The 25534-nt window shown below is 40.4% G+C and overlaps 1 protein-coding gene across 12 annotated transcripts in view; it reads right to left on the bottom strand.

Moving 5' to 3' along the window:
- Positions 1-25534, bottom strand: part of gem (transcription factor CP2 like gemini) — a 90008-nt gene that overhangs the window by 44939 nt on the left and 19535 nt on the right. For 10 of the 12 annotated variants that reach the window (XR_011229041.1, XR_011229040.1, XM_069326387.1 and 7 more), the window contains 9 exons: positions 23026-23186; positions 18298-18531; positions 16891-17013; positions 15872-15995; positions 14827-14937; positions 11206-11277; positions 8955-9029; positions 7377-7487; positions 1222-1334 (listed from right to left, as the gene is read on the bottom strand). Coding sequence is in view for 10 of the 12 variants with exons in the window: in XM_069326387.1 (XP_069182488.1) it covers positions 1222-1334; positions 7377-7487; positions 8955-9029; positions 11206-11277; positions 14827-14937; positions 15872-15995; positions 16891-17013; positions 18298-18531; positions 23026-23186 (1124 nt within the window). In the remaining 2 variants the exon portion in view is untranslated. The remainder of the gene's footprint in view (positions 1-1221; positions 1335-7376; positions 7488-8954; positions 9030-11205; positions 11278-14826; positions 14938-15871; positions 15996-16890; positions 17014-18297; positions 18532-23025; positions 23187-25534) is intronic. The other 2 variants (XM_069326392.1, XM_069326386.1) reach the window with 1 other exon arrangement.

The raw sequence follows: 25534 nt of genomic DNA, 5'->3' as shown, positions 1-25534 counted from the left end.
AGTACATTAATACACCTGGCCAATGCACAACACATTTGTAGGAACAGCCCCACACAAGGCAAAAATCGGACATGAAACCGAGGTCCAACCACCAGAACATAGAATGGTGGGTTGTCGTCTCACCCGGGCCAGTTTCCCCTCTCCTGCAGAGGGTAGTTAATGAGCAGGGGGCTAGTTGGATGTGTTGCCTGTTTGTTTTCTCTCTGGGGAAGTTCTTTTGCTATTTTGAGGACATAGCTTTCATATTTTAACCAGACAGTGGTCTGTATTGATTTGCCTACCTTTCTGGGTCCTTCCTCAGTCAAAGGCAAGTATGACATACTTTAAATGTAAAGTGCTCATAGGCCATTGCTCCCTGCACCTCTCTGAGGGGGGGCCAGATTCTGGTTCGTGGTCCCCGGTAGGCTTAAGAACTCTGTGACTGATGACCCCAACTGATATAGCACTATACTATCAGTTTGAACAGCTTCAGGGAGGCGATGGGGCTCCCCCACAGAAAATGCACTGGGTAACAAAATTAATTTATTAGGTAATCTTCATTCTGACCATCACATATGAAAGCGCAATCATTAGCAAACCATCTCATAGCAACAGAAGTATAACTTTGACAGTTATTGGTAGTGCATACATGATATAATGTTCAAGATAAGCACAGAAATGGAGAACAACAAGTAAAGCAATAAGAAAACCAGAAAGACCACTAGGCCATCTCATTCTGGCACTGGAAAGATTGATTCAAATGCAACACCACAGAGCTGGTGAGACACAATACAGTATGTGTTTGAATGCTGGCAAGGATCAAGAACCACCACTTGATCTCCGAAAATGTCACAGTACAACCTAGCTCAAAAACTCAAGAAGCGAAAATCGGTCGACAGACTTGAATCCCCGAGGTAAGTTTGCCACAATATTGAGTTTATCTTTAGGTGATCCTCACCACATAGAAAGGGCAAGGGAAGATCGGATAGTACTTATGCCAAGTAGTACTGTATGTTCAAACTCAGGGGAGTTAATGAGAGGCTGCTCAGAAAAAAATGCAATTTCCACATCAAACTAACAATTGGCAGCCAGGCATACAGACATGGAGTTGCATGAAACTATATAATGGTGATTATCAAGGTGCAATTCATACAAGACTAGGACCTCATATTCATAAACATAAAACAAAGAAAAAAGAGAGAGAGAGAATGAACTGAGGTGATTAAAGTTACAATAACTTACATATCGCTTGATGGACTGTGTCCCCGCAATGATAGACTTTTTACACCAGCAATAGGTGTTGCTATGGGTGATGACGAATCAGTGACAGGTACATAAACTGCTTCAGGAGACAACTGCAAAGTAAAGTTGAAATAAAAATTATTTTTTAGACATCATTACGCCTGAAGAACACAAAAACACAAAACTTAAATTAACAATATAGGGCATATCAAACATTACTTACCGTTAAATATATTATTTCATTTGGCAATCTTATTATCAATCAATGATCAAACCGGCACAGATACTATTTGTGGTGGTGCACCACACCATAGAGCTGGTGAGACACAATACAGTGTGTTTGACTGCTGGCAAGGATCAATATAACCTCGTTCTTAACACCCATCATTTTTATTTTGCAACTTGATTTTAGTATTAATAATATTTTCACAAAATTAAAATTTTCATTGGGTAGACTAGCTGAGCTGTACTGGTCAGATTATAAAATTGCCAAATACAGCACAGTATTAATGTAAGTGTTGCAGGAGTTGCAGAATATTTGGGAGGTGCCATGATGCAAGAATGCAATAAAAACAAGTTTGTTAAATGCAAGAGAACACATACCCTGCAAACCATGCCTCCTGTTTTTATATTTGTGGTGTTAAAGAGCAAGGATTTTTTCCAGAGCAAATGAATATTAAATTAACCCTTAGACAGAGATCATCGTCAATTGTTGATTCACAGGGTAATCATATAAAAATTTAAAAATTATTGTCTGGGTTTTACATGTAGGATGCAAATATGGATATAATCAGGCTATGTAAATGTAATGGAATTTACCTTGATCCATGAAAAAAATCTTGTTACTAGGGGAGCAGTCATCATCATATGATAATTTAAACAAGTATAGTCTGGGTTTTACATGTATAGTATGATGCAAATATGGATATAAAAGCTCTCTGTGGATGTAAATAAAGAAAAATAAGTGATTATACAATGAATGAAACATCGGAGGATAAAACAAGAAGAGTGGGCAAAGTGGAGCACCAGGCGTTGACAAGTGCCAGCCTTGCAGAGTGCCTCCACCCAGTGAAACGATAAATATTCACTTATTTTTGTGTTTTCCTTACATTCTGCATACAAATGAATAATTCTATAATGAACAATTATTTGTTGATTTTTTTTGTGCGTATGCAGATATGACCATTTCTCCATAACTACTGTCTAAGGGTTAAATCAGTTTTTACTATAGCTAATGAAGAGAGCTATTCCCAGGCCATCACATCTCAGGAAACAAAAAATAAGACAATGTATATCGACAAAAATTTCTAAGCAAGTGGCTTGGCTTCATTCCTAGACTGTGACAGGTTATCTTGAGATTATCTTGAGTTGATTTCGGGGCTTTTTTTTAGTGTCACCGCAGCCCAGTCCTTGACCAGGCCTCCACCCCTGGGAAGCAGCCCGTGACAGCCGACTAACTCCCAGGTACCTATTTACTGCTAGGTAACAGGGGCATAGGGTAAAAGAAACTCTGCCCATCGTTTCTCGCCGGCGCCCGGGATCGAACCCGGGACCACAGGATCACGTGTCCAGCATTTTGTCTGCTCGGCCGACCGGCTCCCCTTGACAGCAACACACTTGCTGTCACAAAAACACAGCAACATACCAGCCATGCCAGTTTGACTTTCACTCACTAATGGAATGAGGTGAGGGTCTTTTCAAACTGCCCCCACTGGCCTATTAATAGGAGAGGAGACACCAGAAATATATCTATGAAGCTTGGAATAATCACCAAAAGGTTAATTAAACAATTTAACTACACTTGAAAACAACACCTCAAAGTAATATTTGGCTTCAAATAGACTGCCAAACATTGCTCTGCTAATTGCTAGTTGGCCATCAAGCTGTTAGACCAAACCAAGAGTTATTGCCCACACTGTAAACATGGTCTTGAACCCCATCAAGCATAGAGTAACTCAGAAAAAATGGAAAAAAAAAAAGATGCAATTGAGTGGCTTGTTCAGAGAAGAGCTTTACATTTACACTCCAAGCATTATTACAGAGTTAATATCACTTGGTTTTATCTCGGACAAGAATATTCTTGGCTAAATGCTACAGAGGAGAATTAACCAGGAAATACTTACCATACCTTGAGGTTACCTGCATGTGGTTATGAGGACCAGTATCCTCACAACTCTGACCTGGTCTCTTACTTGGTGGCCTGTCAACCATGCTACATGAACTGGCATCCAGGAGAACCAGGCAACCAGGCCAACAGACACCTACATAAATTTAAGACCAGCAGAGAAAAATAAGCAGGAATACTGAAGCATAAAAATAATGGCAAAATTCAGATAGACCACTATCTCCCTCCCTTTATGACCATGAAGTCTCTTAGAAAACCAACATAGGAAGTGTGTCCAAAAGTGTCTACTACAACAGATCAAGGGAACAGGGAGAAGTGTGTGACAAACAATGGAAAACCCCACACAGTGCTGGTAACTGCAACTTGCCTGAAAGATGATGCCACAAGCAAAGGCAATACTTAGAACTGAGAAGACCACGTAGGAAAATTAAAGTGTTGAATGTAATGAAATTCCCTTTCCTGACTGAAATTTCAGTAGTTTTTCTGTGATAAACACTGATTAAGCAATGCCTTTAGGAAAGCACGTTTTCTGAAACCCACCCTAACCTGCAAAACATTACAACAGGGGGGTCTCAGGGGTCTCAAAGGGGTCAGGGGGTCTCGTAGCCTGGTGGATAGCGCGCAGGACTCGTAATTCTGTGGTGCGGGTTCGATTCCCGCACGAGGCAGAAACAAATGGGCAAAGTTTCTTTCACCCTGAATGCCCCTGTTACCTAGCAGTAAAATAGGTACCTGGGAGTTAGTCAGCTGTCACGGGCTGCTTCCTGGGGGTGGAGGCCTGGTCGAGGACCGGGCCGCGGGGGCACTAAAAAAAGCCCCAAAATCATCTTAAGATAACCAAGATAACAACAATCTGGCATCTTCTGAAAGCAAAGGGAGCTTGTCGCTCAGATATCTACTTAAAACTGAGAACAACACTACCAGCAAGCATTAGTACAACACAACAAGCCACTTGTTGAAAAATTTTGAGATCTGAGTTTTTCAGATCATCATTAACACGATGTAAACATATTAATCCTGTTCTTGAAACCTCTACTAACTAGCAGCTTAGGTCACCAGAGGCTCCAGCCAGCTAGCCAACCTCATTCATGAGCCACATAAAAGATCCCCACCACCCCACAGAGAAGGGAACAGAAGCCATCAAGTTTCCCCACCAGAAAATGTGTGATGTCTGGGAGAGCCGCCTTAATAGCTCTCCTGTACTAATTCTCGATGGTACCTTGATAGAGGTGGTTTACAGTTCTGAAACAGAAAAGCAGCCAGGGCTGACCTACAGAGGGAAGACAAGAAGGAGATCCCAAAACAGAGGGGGCCACACAAATTGAAAGTACAACACAAATGTGTTGTACTTTCTTTCAACACTTTTGTAGCACATTTTCACAACACTTGTGTTGCATAATATAATATTTGTTGCACTAACCAATATTATATTTTACAAGATACTTTCAAATGCTAACCCAGGCTGACCACCTAGAACTAGCCCCAAGCCCAAAATAATAATCGAGCCACCAGGAACTCAGAGCAACGGGCTATGACCTGATCAAAGGTAGGGCAAAACCACAGGAAACAATCATGGAAGAAAATATGGAGTGGGAACCTGAAACCCAGATCCACAGCACCAGGAACTAGAAGAGTCCCCAGAAACTAAATGGGTAGACCTCAACATGCAGCACAGGAAAACTGTGCTGCTCTCTCTCTTGCGCGCTCTCTCTCTCTCTCTCTCTCTCGCGCGCTCTCTCTCTCTCTCTCTCGCGCTCTCTCTCTCTCTCTCTCTCTCGCGCTCTCTCTCTCTCTCTCTCGCGCTCTCTCTCTCTCTCTCTCTCTCTCTCTCTCTCTCTCTCTCGCGCTCTCTCTCTCTCTCTCTCTCTCTCGCGCGCGCGCTCTCTCTCTCTCTCTCTCGCGCGCTCTCTCTCTCTCTCTCTCTCTCTAGAAGATAATATAGCCTTTGGGATCAGATCTACCCAAGAATTGAGGAAATCCAACTAGAAAGTCAAATGAAACAAAATAAACCACTTCTTCAAAGAAATAAATAATGAAAGATGAAAGCAAGGCAAACAACTTTAGCCTAAACTCACCTGGCAGTTACTAGAACTTGGCCCAGAGTACCTGGGGTCCCAGTTTGCTACCTATCTTACTCATTCACCTGGTACTGCCAGGATTGGCTGCCCTGTATCTGATCCCACATGCCATTTGTTGACATAATTATGTCGGCCATTCTTAGAACTTTCATTTTGTATGTGGTCATTGTTTTAATTTTGTTTTTCTTTCCACTTCATGATTGTGATTTATACAATCCATCTTGTGTAACTTCAATATTATATTTTGCTCTGAATTTGACCCAGGATGCTCTTCACAGGACTATCAGTTATGTCTCCTTTGCCCCCCACTAAAGATATCTTCTCTAAGTGGCTCAGAGTCTTCATCTATGAATCTTTACCTTTCAAGATGCCCTGTACCCATTCAGTGTGGGACTATCGTCATTGCTGGAGCTGTCAATAGGTAGTTGACGCAGTAGTTAAATGCTTGCTCCTGTCATTAACTCACATGGGTATTTGTGACTTGTGCCATTGCCCAGTTTGAATTTGGAATGTGTTAAATGATTCTTTCTTATGCATGGCTCATTCAAAGGATTACCAACGTCATTTAGCTGAATTAAGAGTAGCTATATGGTTCTAGACAGAAAGTGCCCTCTCAATTTGCACCGGGCAAATGAAAAAGATGGGTGCTTGGCTTGGACCTTGGGTGACCTGGACCACCATTTGGTAAAAGTCAGGTGTATAAAGATGAGTTATTCTTCAAAGGTAATGATTGGTTGCCTTGACTGCCCCAGAATTTACTTCTTTCTTCAGACAGTAGATTGTTTTGCATTGCTTACCGTTCTGGCAGGGGTTTTATGGTTTTGAATCAATCTGTGATCCCTAAGCTTCCCTCATCTCATAGAGGTCAGTGACTGTCTCAGAGGCCTGGTGTACTTTCTCAAGGCTTGACTTCACTATAGCATAAGCTATCATGAAAGATTTCCCACAAATAAAACAAAATAGAGCTTCATTAGTTCTACCTAAATGTCAATAAAGGTAACAATAGTGTACCTCAACTAACAAGTGGCTATGCAATTGGCTTTACCCTGTGCAATAGCATAAATGCAGTGCCAGGAACCAAGCATCGAGGAACTGTGAATGTGGCTGAAGACTAAGTGAATATCCACTGTTAGAAATGTACACACCAAACCAAAACATAAAGTGTAACTGATCTGGTTAAATAACCATGTGTCCATTAATTGCATGAACCCACCATATAACTGAAATCCTGCTTTCTCACCTGGTTAATAACAAGCATGGAGGCCAGTCATACTGTGAGGTGGCTCGATAATGGGGACCCTGTATTTATAGAAGGTGCTTCTCTCTAGTGGTGGTCAGGTGTAGTGGCTGGGATTGGCAACTGGAGGTTAGCGAGAATGCTAACTGGTGATCCTTTGGTAACCAATTAGTGACTGGAAGGGCTTTTGTATTTTTCGGAATGGCTTTCTGAAAAGTCAATCCGTGCTGGATTGAGTATTCTTGTGTCTCCCTAGTGCCAGTATGACCCAGCAAGGTCAATTTAGAAATATACAAACTGTACCTGGTGCAGATTATTGACCTGACTTGACTAAATCTAGACCTGTTCTGGGGGGCCAGGAGGTTCTTGCTCTATGGAGCAAGAGTGGCATAGCTCCGAAACAAAATTAATACTGATTAAACCATAAGATATACCTACTGCAGACACCTAAACTAAAGTGCAAGGTCCTAAATAAATGACTTAGAAATAATTTAGTTACACCTCTGAAATTTTATGATACACTTTTAAAATTAACAAGTCATGATCACTTAAGAAAAATACATGTACAGTATCTCATAGATTTTCTATATTAAAAATCTAATGTGCAGATTCAGTGTTTACTTGTTTACCTGTAACTGTGTTCAATAGTTTCCACACTAATCATGAAATTAAAAGGTCAACTTGTGTGAGTGTGTGATAACTATACTGTAGATACCTCTGTTAAGATGGTGCACTCGCAAGATGGCTGGTATTTTTCTTGTTCCGAGAGAGATCTCTTCATTATTTTCTCTCTGTCTTGTTTGTGTTTTCTATCTGCTCCTTTCAGCTGCAAAAAGACAAAGGAAAGAAATATCAAGACATTCCTTATTGCAGAAAATTAAATTTATTAGCTGAGGTACTTAAATCTGCTAGAAAAAAAATCTAGCTTCAAGTATTGTACATGAAACGTGCTCTTCTGACCATTACACTTAGTCACTTCCTAAGGAAGTGGACTTTCCTAAGGAAAGTCCCGTAGACCCTATAGCTTACAATATATCAAGCAAAATTTGGCAACTCAGAGATTAGCAACCTGCACAGTGACCATCTAACAATCACAGGTCACTATCAGCACCTGCCACCAGGTGGCATCATTGATGCCATAACATTACCCTCCAACTCTACCCTTTCCTTACATTTTATCCTGGCTTCCCTCAGCTGCAAATCATCTGCAGAGGCTTGAACCAATACTTTCAGTTAAGTATTTCTCAAGCATTCTACCTACTGGTGACTACCCTGTGTCAGTCAGCCCCTCCAAACACAACTATGATGTGCTATAATAAGTCCCAGCAAGGGCTATAAAAACCAGAATTGAATGTAATGAAACGCCATTTTCTGGGTGAGCTCCGGAGGCTCCCTGGAGCTATCGGGCTAATATGCAATTCATTAAACCAGGGCATTAGCCAAAGGAGTTCAGCCTACCGGGGACCACAAGCCAGAACCTGGCCCCCTCAGAGAGACACAAGGAGCAATGGCCCTGGAAAACCCTCATGGTGGTTGGGGGTTTTCCTTATCTGCCTTGAACTGGGGTTAGGCACCCAGAAAGGTAGGCATAACAAACCAGAGGAACCAAACCAAAGGAAAACCCCCAACCACCGTGGGGGGGAGGGGGTTTCCAGGATCATTGCTCCCTGTCTCCCTGTCTCTCTCTGAGGGGGCCAGGTTCTGGCTCGTGGTCCCCGGGTAGGCTGAACTCCATTGACTAATGCCCTGGTCTAATGAATTGCATATTAGCTCGATAGCTCCAGAGGTTCCGAAAGAACTCCCCATAGAAAAGCTCACAAAACCAGGTAAGCAACATCGGTGGCAGATCAGGATCCTAACTGCTCGGGGCCGCCATATAGCGGTGGCTGGGTGAGCTGGAGCTGAGGTTGTTCCCATTGCCAGGTTTAATTTTAATTTGCATTATTTTATTTTGTTTTTCCACACTTGGTTTTGCTTTTGCATTACTTGGACTTTCTGGTTTGTTTCCTATATTTATAGATCATCCTCCCATTTGCATTCTTTCCCTTGCCTCATTTAAGAAAACAGATTCAGGTAAAGATCCCAGTAGGCCTGTGTAAGGCGTAGGGTCTGGTATGATCTAATGACATAGCAGTATTTGTGTTTATATAGAAGGTGCTTCAACAGTTTGTCTTGTAATGACAAGATAAACCCAAAAAATTGATGAAACTTTCACTATTCAGAACATTTAGAAGTTCTATATCAAAAAGTAAAAATCTAAACTTTTACTGTTTATATGAGACATGATTCTTACCTTAAAAACTTTGATTTGACAAGCACACACATGTAATCGTTCAAGTCCAGAACTAGTTTGGTTGTACGTCTCCACCTGTGAGAAGAAAATGCTTTATTTATTATGCAAACTATTGCCATATCTTTGCGCATTATCCTTTGAACCTGAAACGTGCGGTACCTAAAATATATTTGTACTACTGTAAATATATTATTTACATACACATGGACCACCTGCACCACTAGGAGGTCCGGATATAAATTAGTTGGCTAAGTATGATAGAAAGAGCTTGATGACTAAGCGAGTGGTGTTCTGAGAAGCATGAATATCTATAGCAGTGCTTTCCAACTGACATGTCACTGCACAGCAACGTGTCGAAAAAGGTTCACAGGAGTGATGGGGAAAGTTTGTGGGAAGGTCAAAGAGAAGTAATAAATTTGAAGAATAAAAACCCAGCATTAAATGTAATGAAACCCCATTTTCTTTGTGAGACTGGAAGGCTCCCCGGAGCTATCCAGGCCGATATGAATGTATTAGACCCCTGGCATCAGTCAAAGCGAATGGAGTTCTTAGGCCTATAGGGAACCACGAGCCAGAATCTGGCCCCCTCTGAGAAGCACAAGGAACAATGGCCAATAGAAACCCCCCGTATGGTTGGAAGCATTCTATGTCTGCCATCGACCAGGTCAAGAACCCAGAAATGTAGGTGCCCCAAAACAAACTTAACCAAAGATAAAACAAGAGGGATTTACCCGGGAGGTGGTTGCCACTTGCTCCTCAACTCAAAAGTCGAGACAACTGGCTGTAACAGCTGACCCAATGCGACACATGCCCGACTAGGGCCAGGAACACTGACTAGGTAGCGAGCGGCCAGGCCCCTGCTCGACCTCCAAAAACCCTGTGCCCGAATGTCAGCCCAAGACATGTTACCAAAGACGGCAGCCAAAGCAGCAAACCTACAAATGTCATGGGCACGAAGATAGACCACATGCTGGCTGGACTGAATAATCCTGTGAACAACCTGGGAGACCCGAACCCTGTAACAGGGAAGAAGGGAAACCTGGTCAACCCAAAGCGCGTCCCTGGCCATCGAGGCCGTGGTGCACAGGTAACGGCTTAGAGCAGCAACCGGACAAAACACATGATGCACCCCCGGCTGAAACAACAAAGTATCAACAACCCAAGGACCCCTTCAGAAAGCAGCAGTCTCATTCTTTGTCAGAAAAGAAAGAGATGGCTGCAAATGAACAAACCTCCCACCAGGACCAAAAGAGCAGAATCCTCTGCGTCAAAGGAGAGCATGAAGCTTCCCAACCCGACCTCCAGAGGCCAATGCCAACAGGAAAGAGCCTTCGCAAAAAATCCTGAACCAAAGGGGCCACAACAAACTGAAGAGAAGAGATAAAAGAGAGCACTTGGTCCAACGACCAGGATGGCTCAGGTGGCGCATGAGCAGGCCGGAGGTGAATCAATGCACGAGACAGCTTGTGGAATGGAGCGGAAGTAACATTCACACTGAACGCATGCTGGAGAGGCGGAAGGGACGTCCCCAAAGAAACCAGAATAGCCAATGAAGCCAAGCCTGACCCGGCGGGTAGACCATCATCGCAAAGTTCAGATTCCCGCACAAACCCTCGAGCAACCACCTCGTGACCCTGAGCCCCCCAGAACAGGTGTAGGTGGGACCGAAGCCACAGCAGAGCCTCTGGAGGGAGAGACAAGGAAGTGGTCCAAGAGTCCCACACAAGACCGAACCTGAGAGGGACCCAGAAGGGGGCTTCTTCCAGATTACCAGGAACCCATACCCGGCAAGCTGGGAAAGAACCAAGTCCCTGGTGAGCAGACATGCGGACTGGCTGGGAGCCCACACCAGCCAGTCGTTGAGGTATGCCAGAACCTGAACTCCTAAGAGACGCAGCTGGGCCACCACGACCCGGGTGAGGCATGTGAACAGGCGAGGTGCCAGATTCAAGCTGAACAAAGTAAGCAATATCAGAATATTTTCATGGGTTTGGTTAACTCCATTACCTCCATATACATGTATTGTAACCATATTTACATCATTTCTATAAAAACAGGGCAATAACTAACATCAGCAAATGAAGATAACTGTATTTGCCTAGGGATCAATATGACAATAACCGACTACTCAGGGTTAATGTGAGCATTCTGTATCACTTGCATTGCATTAATCAATACATATACAATTCACTGACACTTAAGTATGGTACTTAATTTATAAATACATAATGAAACACAGAAAAATATTCACCTGAATACGAAAAGGTACACCTTTCTCTCCACCATGTTTTTTAGGGGTGAATTCAGTGCTGATGCAATTTACCTGAGGAATAAAGGTGCAAATGTTTACTATTCTATTTAAGTAAGAATGAAACAAAGCATGGACATATGTCTGAGAAAAGTATTAAATATCAAAACACCAAGTGTATGAGTGCAGGCAGCTTCTCAAAAACAGTAAGAGGAACCATAAAATTATCTAGTGGGAATGATCAGTATTATTTCATACAGTTTTTAGAAACATTGTGTGCCATAACTATATAGCATAGAGTGTACCATTAAAATTTCTTCTAACATATCTCTCAATACAGATTCACCCACACCATTTCTGCTGTGGGTGAATCTGAATTTCTCTGAAATCTGAATTTCTCAAATCTGAATTTCTCTGACATTCAGATTTCTTACAAAAAATCAAGAATCTGGGAGGGAGGTGGTAAAATATGGTTTATCACTTCATCACGTAAAGCAGCTTCCATCAAATTGAATATTTGTTCTAATCGAGTGTGGAATCCTCTGTGGGTAGGCCTCTCGGACAGGCGTTCACCGAGTTAAAATTCACTTGGTCATGAGAATCTTTTCAATGCGGATGAAATGTTCTAAAGGACTTCTCTTTAGGTCCTCATCAAGAATTTGTTTATTCATGACTCAACAGACTATAGGTGTTGAAAACAACAGAGCTATTACAATGCTTAGGGTACAAATATCAGTAGCAGCACTTGAGTGGTTTAATGGAAACACATGTAACTCTTAAAGAGTATTCAATAACTTATTTGCTAATAGGTGCTATATTTACTCAAGACTAGTGTTGGCAAAGCTAACATCACAACAGAGACATCGGATGTCTAAGTGATTGATAATGGTCCACTGAGGAACAAAACCTAACTTAACTCAGTTGCCAACCAATCGTTAACGTGGCTTTCTCATCACTGTGTGTATGCAAACGGATACACAACAGTTCCAATCGGGATACCTGGGAAATTATCAATAACGTGCTCAATAATAAACACACTAATGACCTATCAATGGGACAGTCAACAAAACAACCAGTTGCAATATCTGTGTGTGTGGTGAGTATGTAAAATTACATTCACCATGACAGGTGTAACACTGTGGTACCACACAGATAATCATATGCTCACCATCAAGTCTGTCTGATTTCAAACCCACACCTGTTACAGGCATTGAGCAAGCGAGAATCACTGGCTGATCACCGAGATTGGCACACAGGAAAAACAACTCGACAACAATGTGAGGTTGTACTTACAGTAGGCCAGTCCTCAACACATTCAATAGCTCCAAGAGGTGGTCTGAACAACTGGTCACACACTCATCCGTAATGTGGCACACTACAATGAAGATGGAGACTACAGGACGATATGGACAAATTGGAGGAATGGTCTAGAAAATGGCTATTAAAGTTTAACTCAGGAAAGTATAAAGTAATGAAATTAGGTGAAGGGAGCAGGAGGCTGAACATAAGGTACCATCTGGGAGGTGAAATCCTGTAAGAGTCAAAAATAGAAAAATCTGGGGGTTGATATCACACCAAACCTATCCTCAGAAGCCCACATCAAAAGGATATCATCAGTGGCATATGCTAGATTGGCCAACATAAGAAATGCCTTAGAAACTTGCGTGAGGAATCATTTAGGATCTTGTATACCACTTATGTCAGACCAATCATGGAGTATGCAGCTCCAGCCTGGAGTCCATACCCAGTTAAACACAAGGCAAAGTTAGAGAAGATTCAGAGGTATGCCACCAGGCCAGTGAGGTATGAGCTACAAGGAATGGCTACAAGAGCTAAACCACATGTCCCTGTAAGACAGACGAGTAAGGGAAGACATGATAACCACCTACAAAATTCTCAGGGGAATTGACAGGGGTGGACAAAGGCAAACTATTTAGCATGGGTGGAACACAAACAAGGGGACACAAACTTAGTACCCAAATGAGCCACAGACACATTTGATTTTTTTTTGTGTCAGAGTAGTTAACAAATGGAATGCATTAAGCAGTGTTGTGGTGGAGGCTGACACCATACACAGTTTCAAATGTAGATTTGATAAGAGCCCAATAGGCTCAGGAATCTGTACAACAGTTGATTGACAGTTGAGAGGCAGGACCATAGAGCCAAAGCTCAAACCCCGCAAGCACAACTAGGTGAGAACAGGCATGGAAGCACAGTCATCTGGCTCTCTACATCGACTGCATGTGGTATCAATGGAGAACACACATGGCAGTAGGCAGACAAGCTTCAAAATTGCACAGGCTGGTGTGTGAGGTGTGTGGGTGGATGATGTTATGTAATGCAGCAGATGGACAGTGGGTGCTGGAGGCTAGGCGGAGGGCACCAGCTGGTAACACACGCAGGCAGTTCAATTGGTAGAACACTAAGCGGCGGCAGCAAAGTTCAACTTTATTCTAACAGGTGTTTGAGGTAAATATCACCCAGAGAACTATGCAGTAGGACTTCCTCTCATTCATGCAATGTTTGTTAATACACTTTTAATGCTTTAGGCTCGCTGATAGACTTTGATTTATCTCGGTGACAATGGCTCACTAAACTGAAGTCTGTTGCATTCTGAGAATAACCCCATGGTGTCTCTACAATTCTCATGTTACTAGATCAGCTCCAATGCAATAGTCTCACTCGATTCCAGGTATATGCAAGTACAGCGAATTACAACGTGATGGGTTAATGTGACAGTCGGGGAACTTAGTGGCACTATTATGTCTATTGACTGGCAAACAAATGAACATGCGCTTTCTCTCTTCACCATTCTTGACTAGATAGCCGGCTTTTGGGTGATGCTGGGCACTGGAGAATCTCACCAGGGACTCTATGGGAACAATGGTCATGCCTATGAACTGACCAATGACAACACTATAAAGGTGTCAGATCCAATGGTATAGACAGATGATAGCATAATGGTTAGAGAGGTGATATCACAGCTATATCACACTTCTTTACCATGACAATTGTAGGCTGATGTAAGGTCTCAAGTTTATCTTCCCTTGGCTGGCCGAGTTTCTCCCAACACCATTTAAAATGGTGGATGCCTGGACACTAGCTTCTATTGCATAAATGCTCAACCCATTCTATCAAATAATGCACTGGAGACATGATGGCCATCATGGCATAACTAGGCTGTTAGCAATTTGGGCTACACAGACATACCAAACATGCAAGACCATTGGTTCCCAAGGATTAACATTTGTCTTATTATTAACACACAAAAAATTATAATTTGTCTATTAGCTGAAGTGAAATGTGTGTATCTTGAGAAAATGCTTCATATGGTTATGACTAATATGTAAAATATGAGATGATTAATCTCTTTGGAATACTGTTTAATTAAACAATTTACATACTGCTTTTAATGTTTGTGGGAAGAGGGAAATGCACTGTATTTAAGCTTTCAACATTAACATTCATTTCCACCATTATTAAAACAAGGACTGATTTCTTTCAAAGTTAAGAGTAGTTATCTGCCATGTCCTTAAAGTACCTGTCTATATTCCCTGGCCACCTGTTAAGATTATGTTAAGCTCACAAATGTGGCAGTGTTATAAGATTCATCTTTAAGCTTACCTTTATATAGACTCCTACTTCTTTTGTTGGGTCCCAGTCAAATTCACACATGTTGAGCGATTTTAAGTCTTGTTGCACATCAAATACACCATATGAGAGAGGAATATCAACCTGAAAAACATAACAAAAATTGAAGCATTTCTTTTATGAATCTATAAAGACTTAACAAAGAACATCAAATCAAAGGCTCCCCCTTTCCTGCTTCTCCATGGGGTGTTGGGAGATTCCATTTTGGCAGCTCATAAGTGATGTAGTAGGTTGGTTGAGACCCCAAGTGACCAAGGCCATCATCTGGTGTTGGTCGTGGCACATTATAACAAGGGGTATATATTATACTCTTCAGTAACAAATGTTGTTTACCTCATGGTTACTAATTTTCTTCAAACAGTCACTTGTTTTGTTATGACTATCCTTTTTGGTGGGGTTTCTTCAATGTTGGGTTGATTTCTGAACTTGAAGTACACTTGAAGCACCGGGGCCGGCCGGCCGAGCGGACAGAACGCTGGACACGTGATTCTTTGGTCCCGGGTTTGATCCCGAGCGCCGGCAAGAAACGATGGGCAGAGTTTCTTTCACCCTATGCCCCCTGTTACCTAGCAGTAAATAAGTACCTGGGAGTCAGTGAGCTGTCACGAGCTGCTTCCTGGGGTTGTAGGCCTGGTCTAGGACCGGGCCGCGAGGACACTAAAGCCCCGAAATCAACTCAAGATAACCTCAAGAAGATAACCCTTAACTCATACAAGAAAGCAGGTTCTGGTCATAATTCCTGGTATGGTAGGGTTGATCACAGAGACCAGGTGCCATTCCTAAGGTTTGGCAGTACAAATGGTTAAGGTTGGGCTGTCTTAAAACATGCAACAAAAGTTATCCCAGAACTAGGAAGTAATATAAATTATAAAAAATTGAAAGAACTCAAACTGCCCACATTGGAGAACAGGAAAACAAGAGCAGATCTAATAACACCTTACAAAATTTAATATGATATGAAAAATAAAAAAGTTCTTTTGAAATCAGTAATAGGAAGGAGAAAACATTTTTTACTAACTTCCAATATTCTCTCTCCCGGTCTCATCTGTCTCCAACTCTCCAGTTGTTGTCTCTCCATGTATTGTAGACGCCGCTCGTGGAAACATACTCGTATTACACTATGGTACAATTTTCCTTTACAGCTGCAAGTAATCAAAGTTTCCAGATTTTAAAATATTTTAACATTGTTGATATGTTTAAATATATAGTATAAAAAGAAATGAAGTAATAGGGTATATGCATGAAAATTTTATTTTTAACCTATTCACACCTACATTATACTAAGTGTCAGGAATTAAACAAGAAAAGTTTCAACATTTACAACATGTGAGTTTCAAAATTGTCACCATTATCAACACCATTCATAATGAATAGGTCTCAAAATTTCCACAATAGGTAACATCATTCACAATATCTGGGTCTCAAAGTGGCCGCCACTGTCAAAATAATTCACAACAGTCATCCTGAGCAACAACCTCAGCATCGTCTGAACATGAACATCAGCAGTTGTCTCAACGAGGTGCCCAAACATTAAATCAGCTGCAAAGATCACAGGTTACTCAGACGAGGCCATCTCCCTACCCACTAACTAAACCCCCTCCAACTGCAACTGTTAGGAGGGCCCATTGCTGAAAATTAGCAGCAAGAAATCAAGAGTAAACACTGCCAGAAGAGAAGACATCAGGAGGACACTTATCAAAGCAAAAGGGATTTGGACAGATAAAATCAAATGTTTAGAAATATAATCTCTGAACAGCCCAAGGAGTACTTAAGAGCTGGTGTACACCCTCACACATTAACCACCTAGCTATCTATATCCAAGCCCTACAGATTGCTGCATCACTCAAAATTAATATACTTTTTAAATTACTCCCTCATTATTATAAGTTTTTTTTTACCACTAAACTGCCAAAAATTTGATTTAACTTTTGTGAGAGCAACATTTTATAAAATATTCAGAGAAGTGCACTTTAATTTTTTGACTTACATTTCAGCAACTAAATACTAAATGTACATATAATAAAGGCCCTATCTTACCTTGTGAGATCACCCAGTTTTTTTACTTTGATTTCATAAGACTGGCCTTGGTTCAGGTACGATAAGCTTTCTTCGTTCACCTTTGTTGCCACAGATGTTGCAGCACCCAATATATACTGAAACCTGAAAAAATACAAAATCATAGGTTAACGATTACCTCTAGCATCATCATGGCAACATGGATACATGTTCAGGTGAGTATTAAAATAATGCCTTTCACTTTTGCAGCCCCAGTCCTTGTAAAATACAACAATATATAATCTAGAATCCTAGAAACTTTTCAGTCACACACTCTCCCTCACTACACTATATATATATTAACTACTGACACTGAAAAAGTTCTTTCTAATGTCCCTGTGGCCCATTTGGGCACTCAGTTTCCACCTGTATCCACACCTGTGTGTGACACCCGTGTTAAAAAGTTTATCCTTATCTACCCAGTCAATTCCTGAGAATTTTGTACGTAATGATCATGTCTTTCCATACTCTTCTGTCTTCCACTGTCATGAGGTGCATTTCACACAGCCTTTCCTCATAACTCATGCCTTTTAGTTCTGGGACTAGCCTAGTGACATACCTCTGAACTTTTTCCAGCTTTGCCTTGTGCTTGACACGGTACAGGCTCCATGCTAGGGCTGCATACGCCAGGATTGGTCTTACATACAGTACTGAATGTGGAATACAAGGTTCTGAATGATTCCTTGCACAGGTTCCTGAAGGCAGTTCTGATGTTAGCCAGCCTTGCATACACTGCAGATGTTATTCTTTTTATGTGGGCTTCAGGAGACAGGTTTAGTGAGATATCAGATCCTATATCTTTCTCTCTGTTCGTTTCATGAAGGACTTCATCTCCCATTCTGTATCCTGTGACTGGCCTCCTGTTTCCACTGCCTAGTTTTATTACCTTACATTTACTCGGGATGTGGGATGTTGTACGTGGCTTCTTTGGGTACTCGGCTTCCACCTGTGTCCCATTATGAGTGTACCAATTATATTGATTTTTTTTACCGCAATTTTACCGGCTAGTTGTTTGTTATAGTTCACCTATCTTTCTGGGTGACCACCCCGGTCGATGGCGGAATATGACATACATTAAATGTATAGTACTCATACGCCATTGCTCCCTGCACCTCTCTGAATGGGCCAGGTTCTGACGCATGGTCCCCAGTAGGCAAAGAACTCCTGTGACTGATGACCCAAATTAATAAAGCACTATATCAGCTCAGATAGTTTCAGGTAGCCTCTGGGACTTCGCCCAGAAAATGGTGTTTCATTGCATTCAACACAGTATTTTTCTTTTTGCAGAAAACTGCATTACTGTATGTGAAAAAAAAAAACACAAAGTGAATTTCAATTAGTATAACTATACAGTTGTAACCATAAACATCCCTAGATCAATATCCCTACCTGCTGTCTTCATAAGACATATTTTGTGAGGAGACAGAAACAGGTTCATGTGTGACATCTGTGTTTGATGAATGGACGGATGAGAGGGCAGAGTGGTGGCAGGAAGCAAGATTTGCAGATGAGGCTGTTTGGTGCTGCAATGTTCCCGGGTTGGCCCCAGGAGTTAGGTGTTGCTGAAGTAGCTGATGAATGGTAGGTGGAGCACCTTCTGATATACTATCACTGCTCAAAAGCCTAAAGAACAAGGAAAAGAACATAGTGTATTAATAAAATAGTTAACAAACACAAAGCTGCAGTTAATTTACATTTACAACAGTACTGTATATGTATACTGATGCTGTTTAATTACTCTTTAATCAAAATTATAAATTATAATTTATCTCTGCATTTTTGACACTTTGTTCTCTCCCAGAACTTCTTTTGAGAAAATGACTACAAAAACCTCCAGGCCACCACATCTAAACATACCTTTGAAAACTGCTTGATTCTTCTAATGTCCTCTAGAGACTTCTGTCCTTTAGTATTTCACCTACCTTGCTTATGTTGATAACTTTCCTTCCAGCACTTCAGTGTTCTTCACCACAATATTTTACACATAAATACATTTACAATATAGGATACATATGGTACATACTCATACTTTCACACACATTTATTCTATACCAAAGCAGACACACAGAATTGCAAAATAGGACAGGTTTAACAGAACTTGAAAGAGTACAATGGACAGTAACACAAAACTTAACTAATATAGAACACAAGAATGAAGGTAACTGCAGAAAACCTATTGGCCCATAGGAGGCAGCTCCTATTTATATCCAACCAATCTCATTCATATATATGTCTAACCTACGCTTGAAATCATCAAGGGATCCTACTTCTATTATGTTACGCGGTAATTGGTTCCACAAATCAACAACCCTGTTACCGAACCCGTATTTATCCAGATCTTTCCTAAATCTATACTTATCTAATTTATACACAATTTTTCATATTCTGTCTTATGTTGATACTTTTAATACCCTATTAATATCCTTCTTTGTTATGTCCATTCATCCACTTATACACCTCTATCATGTCACCCCTAATTCTTGAGCTTTTCTAGAGAATGTAATTTAAGTTTTGTCAATCATTCTTCGTATGACAGGTTTCTAATCTGCGGGATTAACTTTGACATCCTATGCTGAACGTGTTCTAGTGAATTTATATCCATTCTAAAGTATGGTAATCAAAACTGAACTGCATAATCTAAATGGGGCCTAACAAGAGCAAGATATAACTGAAGAACAACACCAGGTGTCTTATTACTAACACTTCGATAAATAAATCCCAGGGTCTTATTTGCCTTATTACGAACATTTATGCACTGATTTTTTGGTTTTTAAATTCTTACTTATCATAACTCCCAGGTCCCTTTCGCAATCCGACTTCGCAATCTCAACACCATCTAGCTCGTATCTTGTAACTATCATCATTACCTTACATTTGTCAACATTAACGCAAACAAGTAGCATGTTGGTTTGATGATGTTTGCCTATTGCACTGTTTTTCTTGGGGGGAGTTCTTAAACTCGTTTGGTCATGGGTTGCAATGTTCTACCATTTGGGGTTTATTTTGAGACGCTTACCTTCCCCAGTCGATGGCAGACATGAATATACTCTCAATGAGTGGAGTTTTCATAGACCATTGCTCCCTGTGCCTCTCAGAGGGAACCAGGTTTTGGCTCGTAGTTCCCGGTAGGTAAGAACTCCATGTGACTGATGCTCCAGACTAATATAGAAAATATATCAGTCCGATAGCTCCAGGGAGCTGATGGGGCTCCCCACAGAAAAAATGCCTGTAATGGCACATGGATGAATTCAATTCCAAAAGAAGATAGTGTGAGTGCCAACACCACTGGATTCTCCAACATTGTATAACAAATATTTTATGGAGCCCAGTTCTCATCCTGAAACTAAACATAGTCAAATAACACTAAGGTAAGAAAACACACATTATGTAATCGAATGTAAAATAGGAAAAAACAGACCACACACAATCTATAAATTATGTGAAATGATAGAAAGAACTCTGACAAAGAAAGATATGTAGTGGGGTTATGGATGGTAATCTGTCACCCGAGGATCACATGAAAGGTGTTGGGAGATGCATCTATGCCATGCTAGCAAATGTCAGAACCATGTTTAAATATGTCAATGGAGAAAGACTCACTGTTTAAAGAAGAAAATGTTTACGACATTCATGAGATTGAAATTGGAATATGCATAAGTTGTGCAGTATCTATATTTCATCAGGCACACCAATAAATTAGAAAAGGTACAGAGCTATTAGGAGAAACTAGGGATGTTAAATATATAAGAACTGGAAGATAGAAGGAAAGGAGGCAATACAATCATGTACTAAAATTGACACAATTTACAGTTAAATATTTTTAATCCTATAACCTCCAAAGCCAAGAGGCCATACCTTCAAGCCTAGGAAACAGAAGTACTAAAAAAATATACAAAAGTTCTCTTGTGAGAAGAATTATAGAATGTTGGAATAATTTAAGTTGCAAGCTGGTGGATGCCAAAACCACCAGCAGTTTCAAAATGTCATATGACAGAGTACAGGAAGAGGGTACACCACAAGATTAGCTCTCATTCTGCAACTACACTTAGGTAATTGCAGTGTAACCTTCATAGACCAAAACATACAGTATATGGCTGACCCTGCTCAAGATGATAGAGTCCATCCTATTACCTTTTATACTATTTTGCAATTTATTGCCAAATTTAGGGGTATTTCCTTACAATAACTTATAAACAACATGTTTGCACATTTATAAACATACAAACAATACACTGTATGAACAATGCATTTAATATGTAAAAGTACTTGAATATTAGACAAAATTTCCTTAGTTACCTTTTCATTTTATTTTATTTTGTAACACTTTTTCACTGTATAGAGAGCTGATTACATAGATTTTCTTTTATCCCAGTCTTTTCCACTCCCTACACCTTAAACTGAGTGAAAACAAACTGCTTCAAACTTAAAATGAAGACTGGCCATAACAATTTGTTTTAACTACTGTATGAGTTAAAACAAATTGCTCCAATTCCTTCTAGTGCTGCACTCAACTACATAAATGTTAAACAACCGATTTTGAGCAATATTAAGAGTTACCATTCACACCCTCTAATTTTCCCATGATCTAAAGTCCAATTTTACGTTGCAAATTTTTCATTGCAACATGATATATAATGCGTCTCCGCAGAGCAGTCTCCGTGGTGCAGTGGTAAGACACTCACCTGACGTTTCGCAAGCGCCTTGCCTTAGGTTCGAATCCTGGTCGGGGAGGATTGACCTGGCGCCAATCCGCCAACGAGTTGAAGACGGGCCATGCGTTAGCCGTGATCGAGCGCTCAGACGCCTTCCTGCTACACTCCCAATTCCCGCCCTTTTCAAGGCTTTCTTTCGCAATTTTCTTCCTGGAAGGGCCTTGTTCATGATTACTATCCATCGTGGAGTAAGCGTAGATAGTTTCTAAAGCCGCAGTAAGAAATATAGCCACGGAAAATAGCCGAAATGTTCACACGTTTGAGATGCGAGGGGAGGCGACATTGGTCACAACAGTGGAGCGAAAACAATGGGCCCACGGCGTGTGCCAAGCCGCCTGAGGGCCACAAGGCTCAACAAAGAAAATGGGAAGACATCGGCGCACATTTTAAAACCAGTCCCCAAAAAATAAAAAAAAAAACCTGATTTTTGGCGATTATTTAAAGTGGATGACGCAATGCTGCGTCATCCCCGGTATTACCGCCAGTAAACGGATGACGCAATGCTGCGTCATGCCCGGTATTACCGACAGTAAACGGATGACGCAATGCTGCGTCATGCCCGGGCGAAAGTGTTAAACGATTCGGCGGGGTTGTATTCCGGGGAAATTAGGATTAAGGACCTGCCCGAAATGCTACGCGTGCTAATGGCATTACAAGAATGTAAAAACTCTTGTAAGGCAATTCAAATTATGTTGTTTGTAGTATAAAATAGTTGGAAATGGTTAGTTTTGGACTCATAGGTGAAAAAGTACCATTATCCGGAACATGTGATTATCCGGCTGGGGGTCCTTCCCATATAGTCTGGATAATCGAGTGGAGACAGTATTAGTTATTGGACCCCACCTTTCTAACCAATTTTTTTCCTTTATTATGTCTACTACATAAATTTCTCTTACACACACACACACACATACATCCGCAGGAAGCAGCCCGTAATAGCTGTCTAACTCCCAGATACCTATTTACTGCTAATTGAACAGGTACATCAGGGTGAAAGAATTTCTGCCCATTTGTTTCTGCCTCTGCCAGGGATCAAATCGAGGCCCTTAGGACTACAACTCCAGAATGCTGTCCACTCAGCCGCGAGGCTCCATTCACCATTCACGTTGGTTCCACAGACAAAAACATTTTCTTACTCTGCTTCCTATAATTTACTTTCCTTCAATTAAATAGACTGACTCATTTCCTCCAATGAGAATGGACTGACAAATAGTTACAGACTTTTTTCACAGATGTAAACTATAATAATCACATGTACGCATTTCAATGTGCGACATTCTTGCGCACACACACACACACACACACACGCAAAACTTTCAACTGTTTAAAATATTTTTTGTTTCACACACAAAGTTTTGATAAATTAAAAATGCAAAATTCTTCAAGTGTTTCTGTTTATACTTACTTGAAAAGTCTGTCAGTTGTATTGCTTTGTGAGGAATCATCAAATGTTGCAGGAGTGGATGATGTAACACTTTGCTTGTCTTGGTTTGGGGATGCAGCCTCCTCCTTAAACTGTGACACAGAGGGAAGAGCAAGTAAAGCCTCACTCATGTTGTACGATGCCTGAAGGGGTAAAGTTTTAAAAATCAAGATGCTTGTTCAAGAGCACACAGATCCTGTGCACTGATTGTATCCTTAAAATTGTTTGTCAATATATTAATTGGGTAACCATACTGGCTGCCAACTGCCCTCATGCAACCGAACACTGCAAGGGGTTGAAGCATATAACAGTGGCACAGTCATTGTAATAGCCAGCCAAAATGATACTTGGCTTCTCCCACTTTATAGGAAATATCTGAGGTTGCTTCACTTGTCCAAACCCTTGTTTCTGTTTTAAATCTTTGTGTACTCTGCCACCAGAATACACAAAGGTAACCTATCAAGGTGTTATATGTATTAACTGTTATATTTTGAATTCCCTTATTTTTATACCTTTGTGTTAGTGCAAGCCAATCCCAAGTCTACACACTACTATGCTACATGATTTAATACCTGATTGTAAACTGACACCATATTTGATTCTACATAACATTTAATTTATATGGTTAAGAGCTTTAAAAATTTCTATATAATAAATATATAAAATGCAAATTAATTTTATGTCTAGTATTATAACCTTTGTATTAACATTTATATTGGTGTAACAGAAAACTTCGGGTACAATAACAACGGCGAGTACATAGGAATTCACACCCACAGTGGAAAGAGCCGAACTTGGTTGGTTATTTAACCTGTAGTAGGATCTGGTCTACTTTTGTTTCAATGTTGCTTTTTATTTAATTTTAAACATTATTTTAAAGAAACATAGTTTACTATGTTGTCTTATTGTATTAATAAAAATTTTAATTTATCATTTTGCATAAAATTTGCCTGGAATGCATCCTATTTTTCAAATAATATTACAATCATTATTTTTACAGTCCAATTCTACACATCTGTCTAGGAACTCATCCTTGTGTACAATCAAGATTTTATTTTATTTATTAATTATTGAATTGCAATTAAAGTTATCATAATTTAAATATGATAAGTAAATATTCGTGTACAGTACAGTCTACTCTCATTATGCAAAATTAATGCATTCAGTATAATTAACTTTTAAAGTCACTGTTCTTTTTCACAACCAAGCCTCTGTCTGCTATACAACACCATGCATGAGTTCGGTCAATTGGAACTGGGTAGCACATAGGCCCTTAGCCTAGCCTAGTTAGTGATTCCTAAATCAAGTGTACAAATAAAATAAATTATTCACATTTAAAATTAATACTAAAAAAATACTAGCAACCAATTAGTTAGAAATCCATTACACATAAGCTTTATTTATCTTATAAAATAAGAAAAATAGGCCACATAGTTACAGTAAGGAAGAGGCAGGAGTTACCTAGTCACACTCAAGCCACTCAACTTGCCATACTTGAGAGTATACGTTGTGCAATGTTTGCAAGGTTTCACAGTGCAAGAATTCACAAAGTGCATAAAACATACTAAAGACACAATTAAGGTTATACTGTATTATAAGGACCGTACTCGAACAGATATCAGTAGACCAGAACCCTTGGTAGGCAGAGAGAACTGGCCAGTGCATACAATTTTGGTGAACTGCAATATGGCATCCACTTCGTCAAGCTGTTTTGGGAGACTGCTCCAATACAGCTTGGACATACCATAAGTTTTGATTTCTTTACTGTCCTCTTACATTTAGTAGTAAATACTAATACAAAAAGCTATACATGTATTGCTATAATTGTACTGTATTAACAATATTTTACCTTAGTTAAACATTGACTAAACATCATATAATAGTGATTATAGGACTTTTTTCTGTGGTACCCGTAGCCTTACTGTAACTGGATGCATTTTGGCAATGTGATTTTCCCTTTGCAATTGTGTAAAATGATTTGTTGTCACTCAAGAATTTTCATTCATTTTCTTATGACAGTTTCATTATTTCTGAGTTCAAAAGATATCTACCAGCAGAAGTAGTCAGATTAAATCAAGTCAGGTGAAGTGGAAGTATGTTAACAAGGAAGAAAAACCTAAATAGACTGAGATAAGTGAGCTAATCCACAAGGGCCGTGATGGGGGTTTGAACCTATGTCAGAGAAAATCCCAGACGCGCCTTAATCGACTGACCTACGACATGGTAAAAGAATTGCAACTGGGAGTTCAACTTGACCTACCACAGATCCTGCAGTTTCTCCGAAACACAAACCACGTTTTTACACAATTCCCCCATGCACCCCAAGTCTCGAAGAGACTACAGGATCCGTGGTAGATCAAGTTAAACTCCCAGTTGCAAGTCTTTTACCATGTCATAGCTCAGTTGATTAAGGCATGTCTGGGATCCTCTCGTACGTAGGTTCGAACTCTCATCACGGCCCTTGTAGATTTGTTCATTTGATGCATCACGC

The sequence above is a fragment of the Procambarus clarkii genome, chromosome 18 (genome assembly GCF_040958095.1).
Source record: "Procambarus clarkii isolate CNS0578487 chromosome 18, FALCON_Pclarkii_2.0, whole genome shotgun sequence".
NCBI classification, from domain to species: domain Eukaryota; kingdom Metazoa; phylum Arthropoda; class Malacostraca; order Decapoda; family Cambaridae; genus Procambarus; species Procambarus clarkii.
Note: the sequence above shows the minus strand (reverse complement) of the source record. Positions and strands in the feature narration are given on the sequence as shown.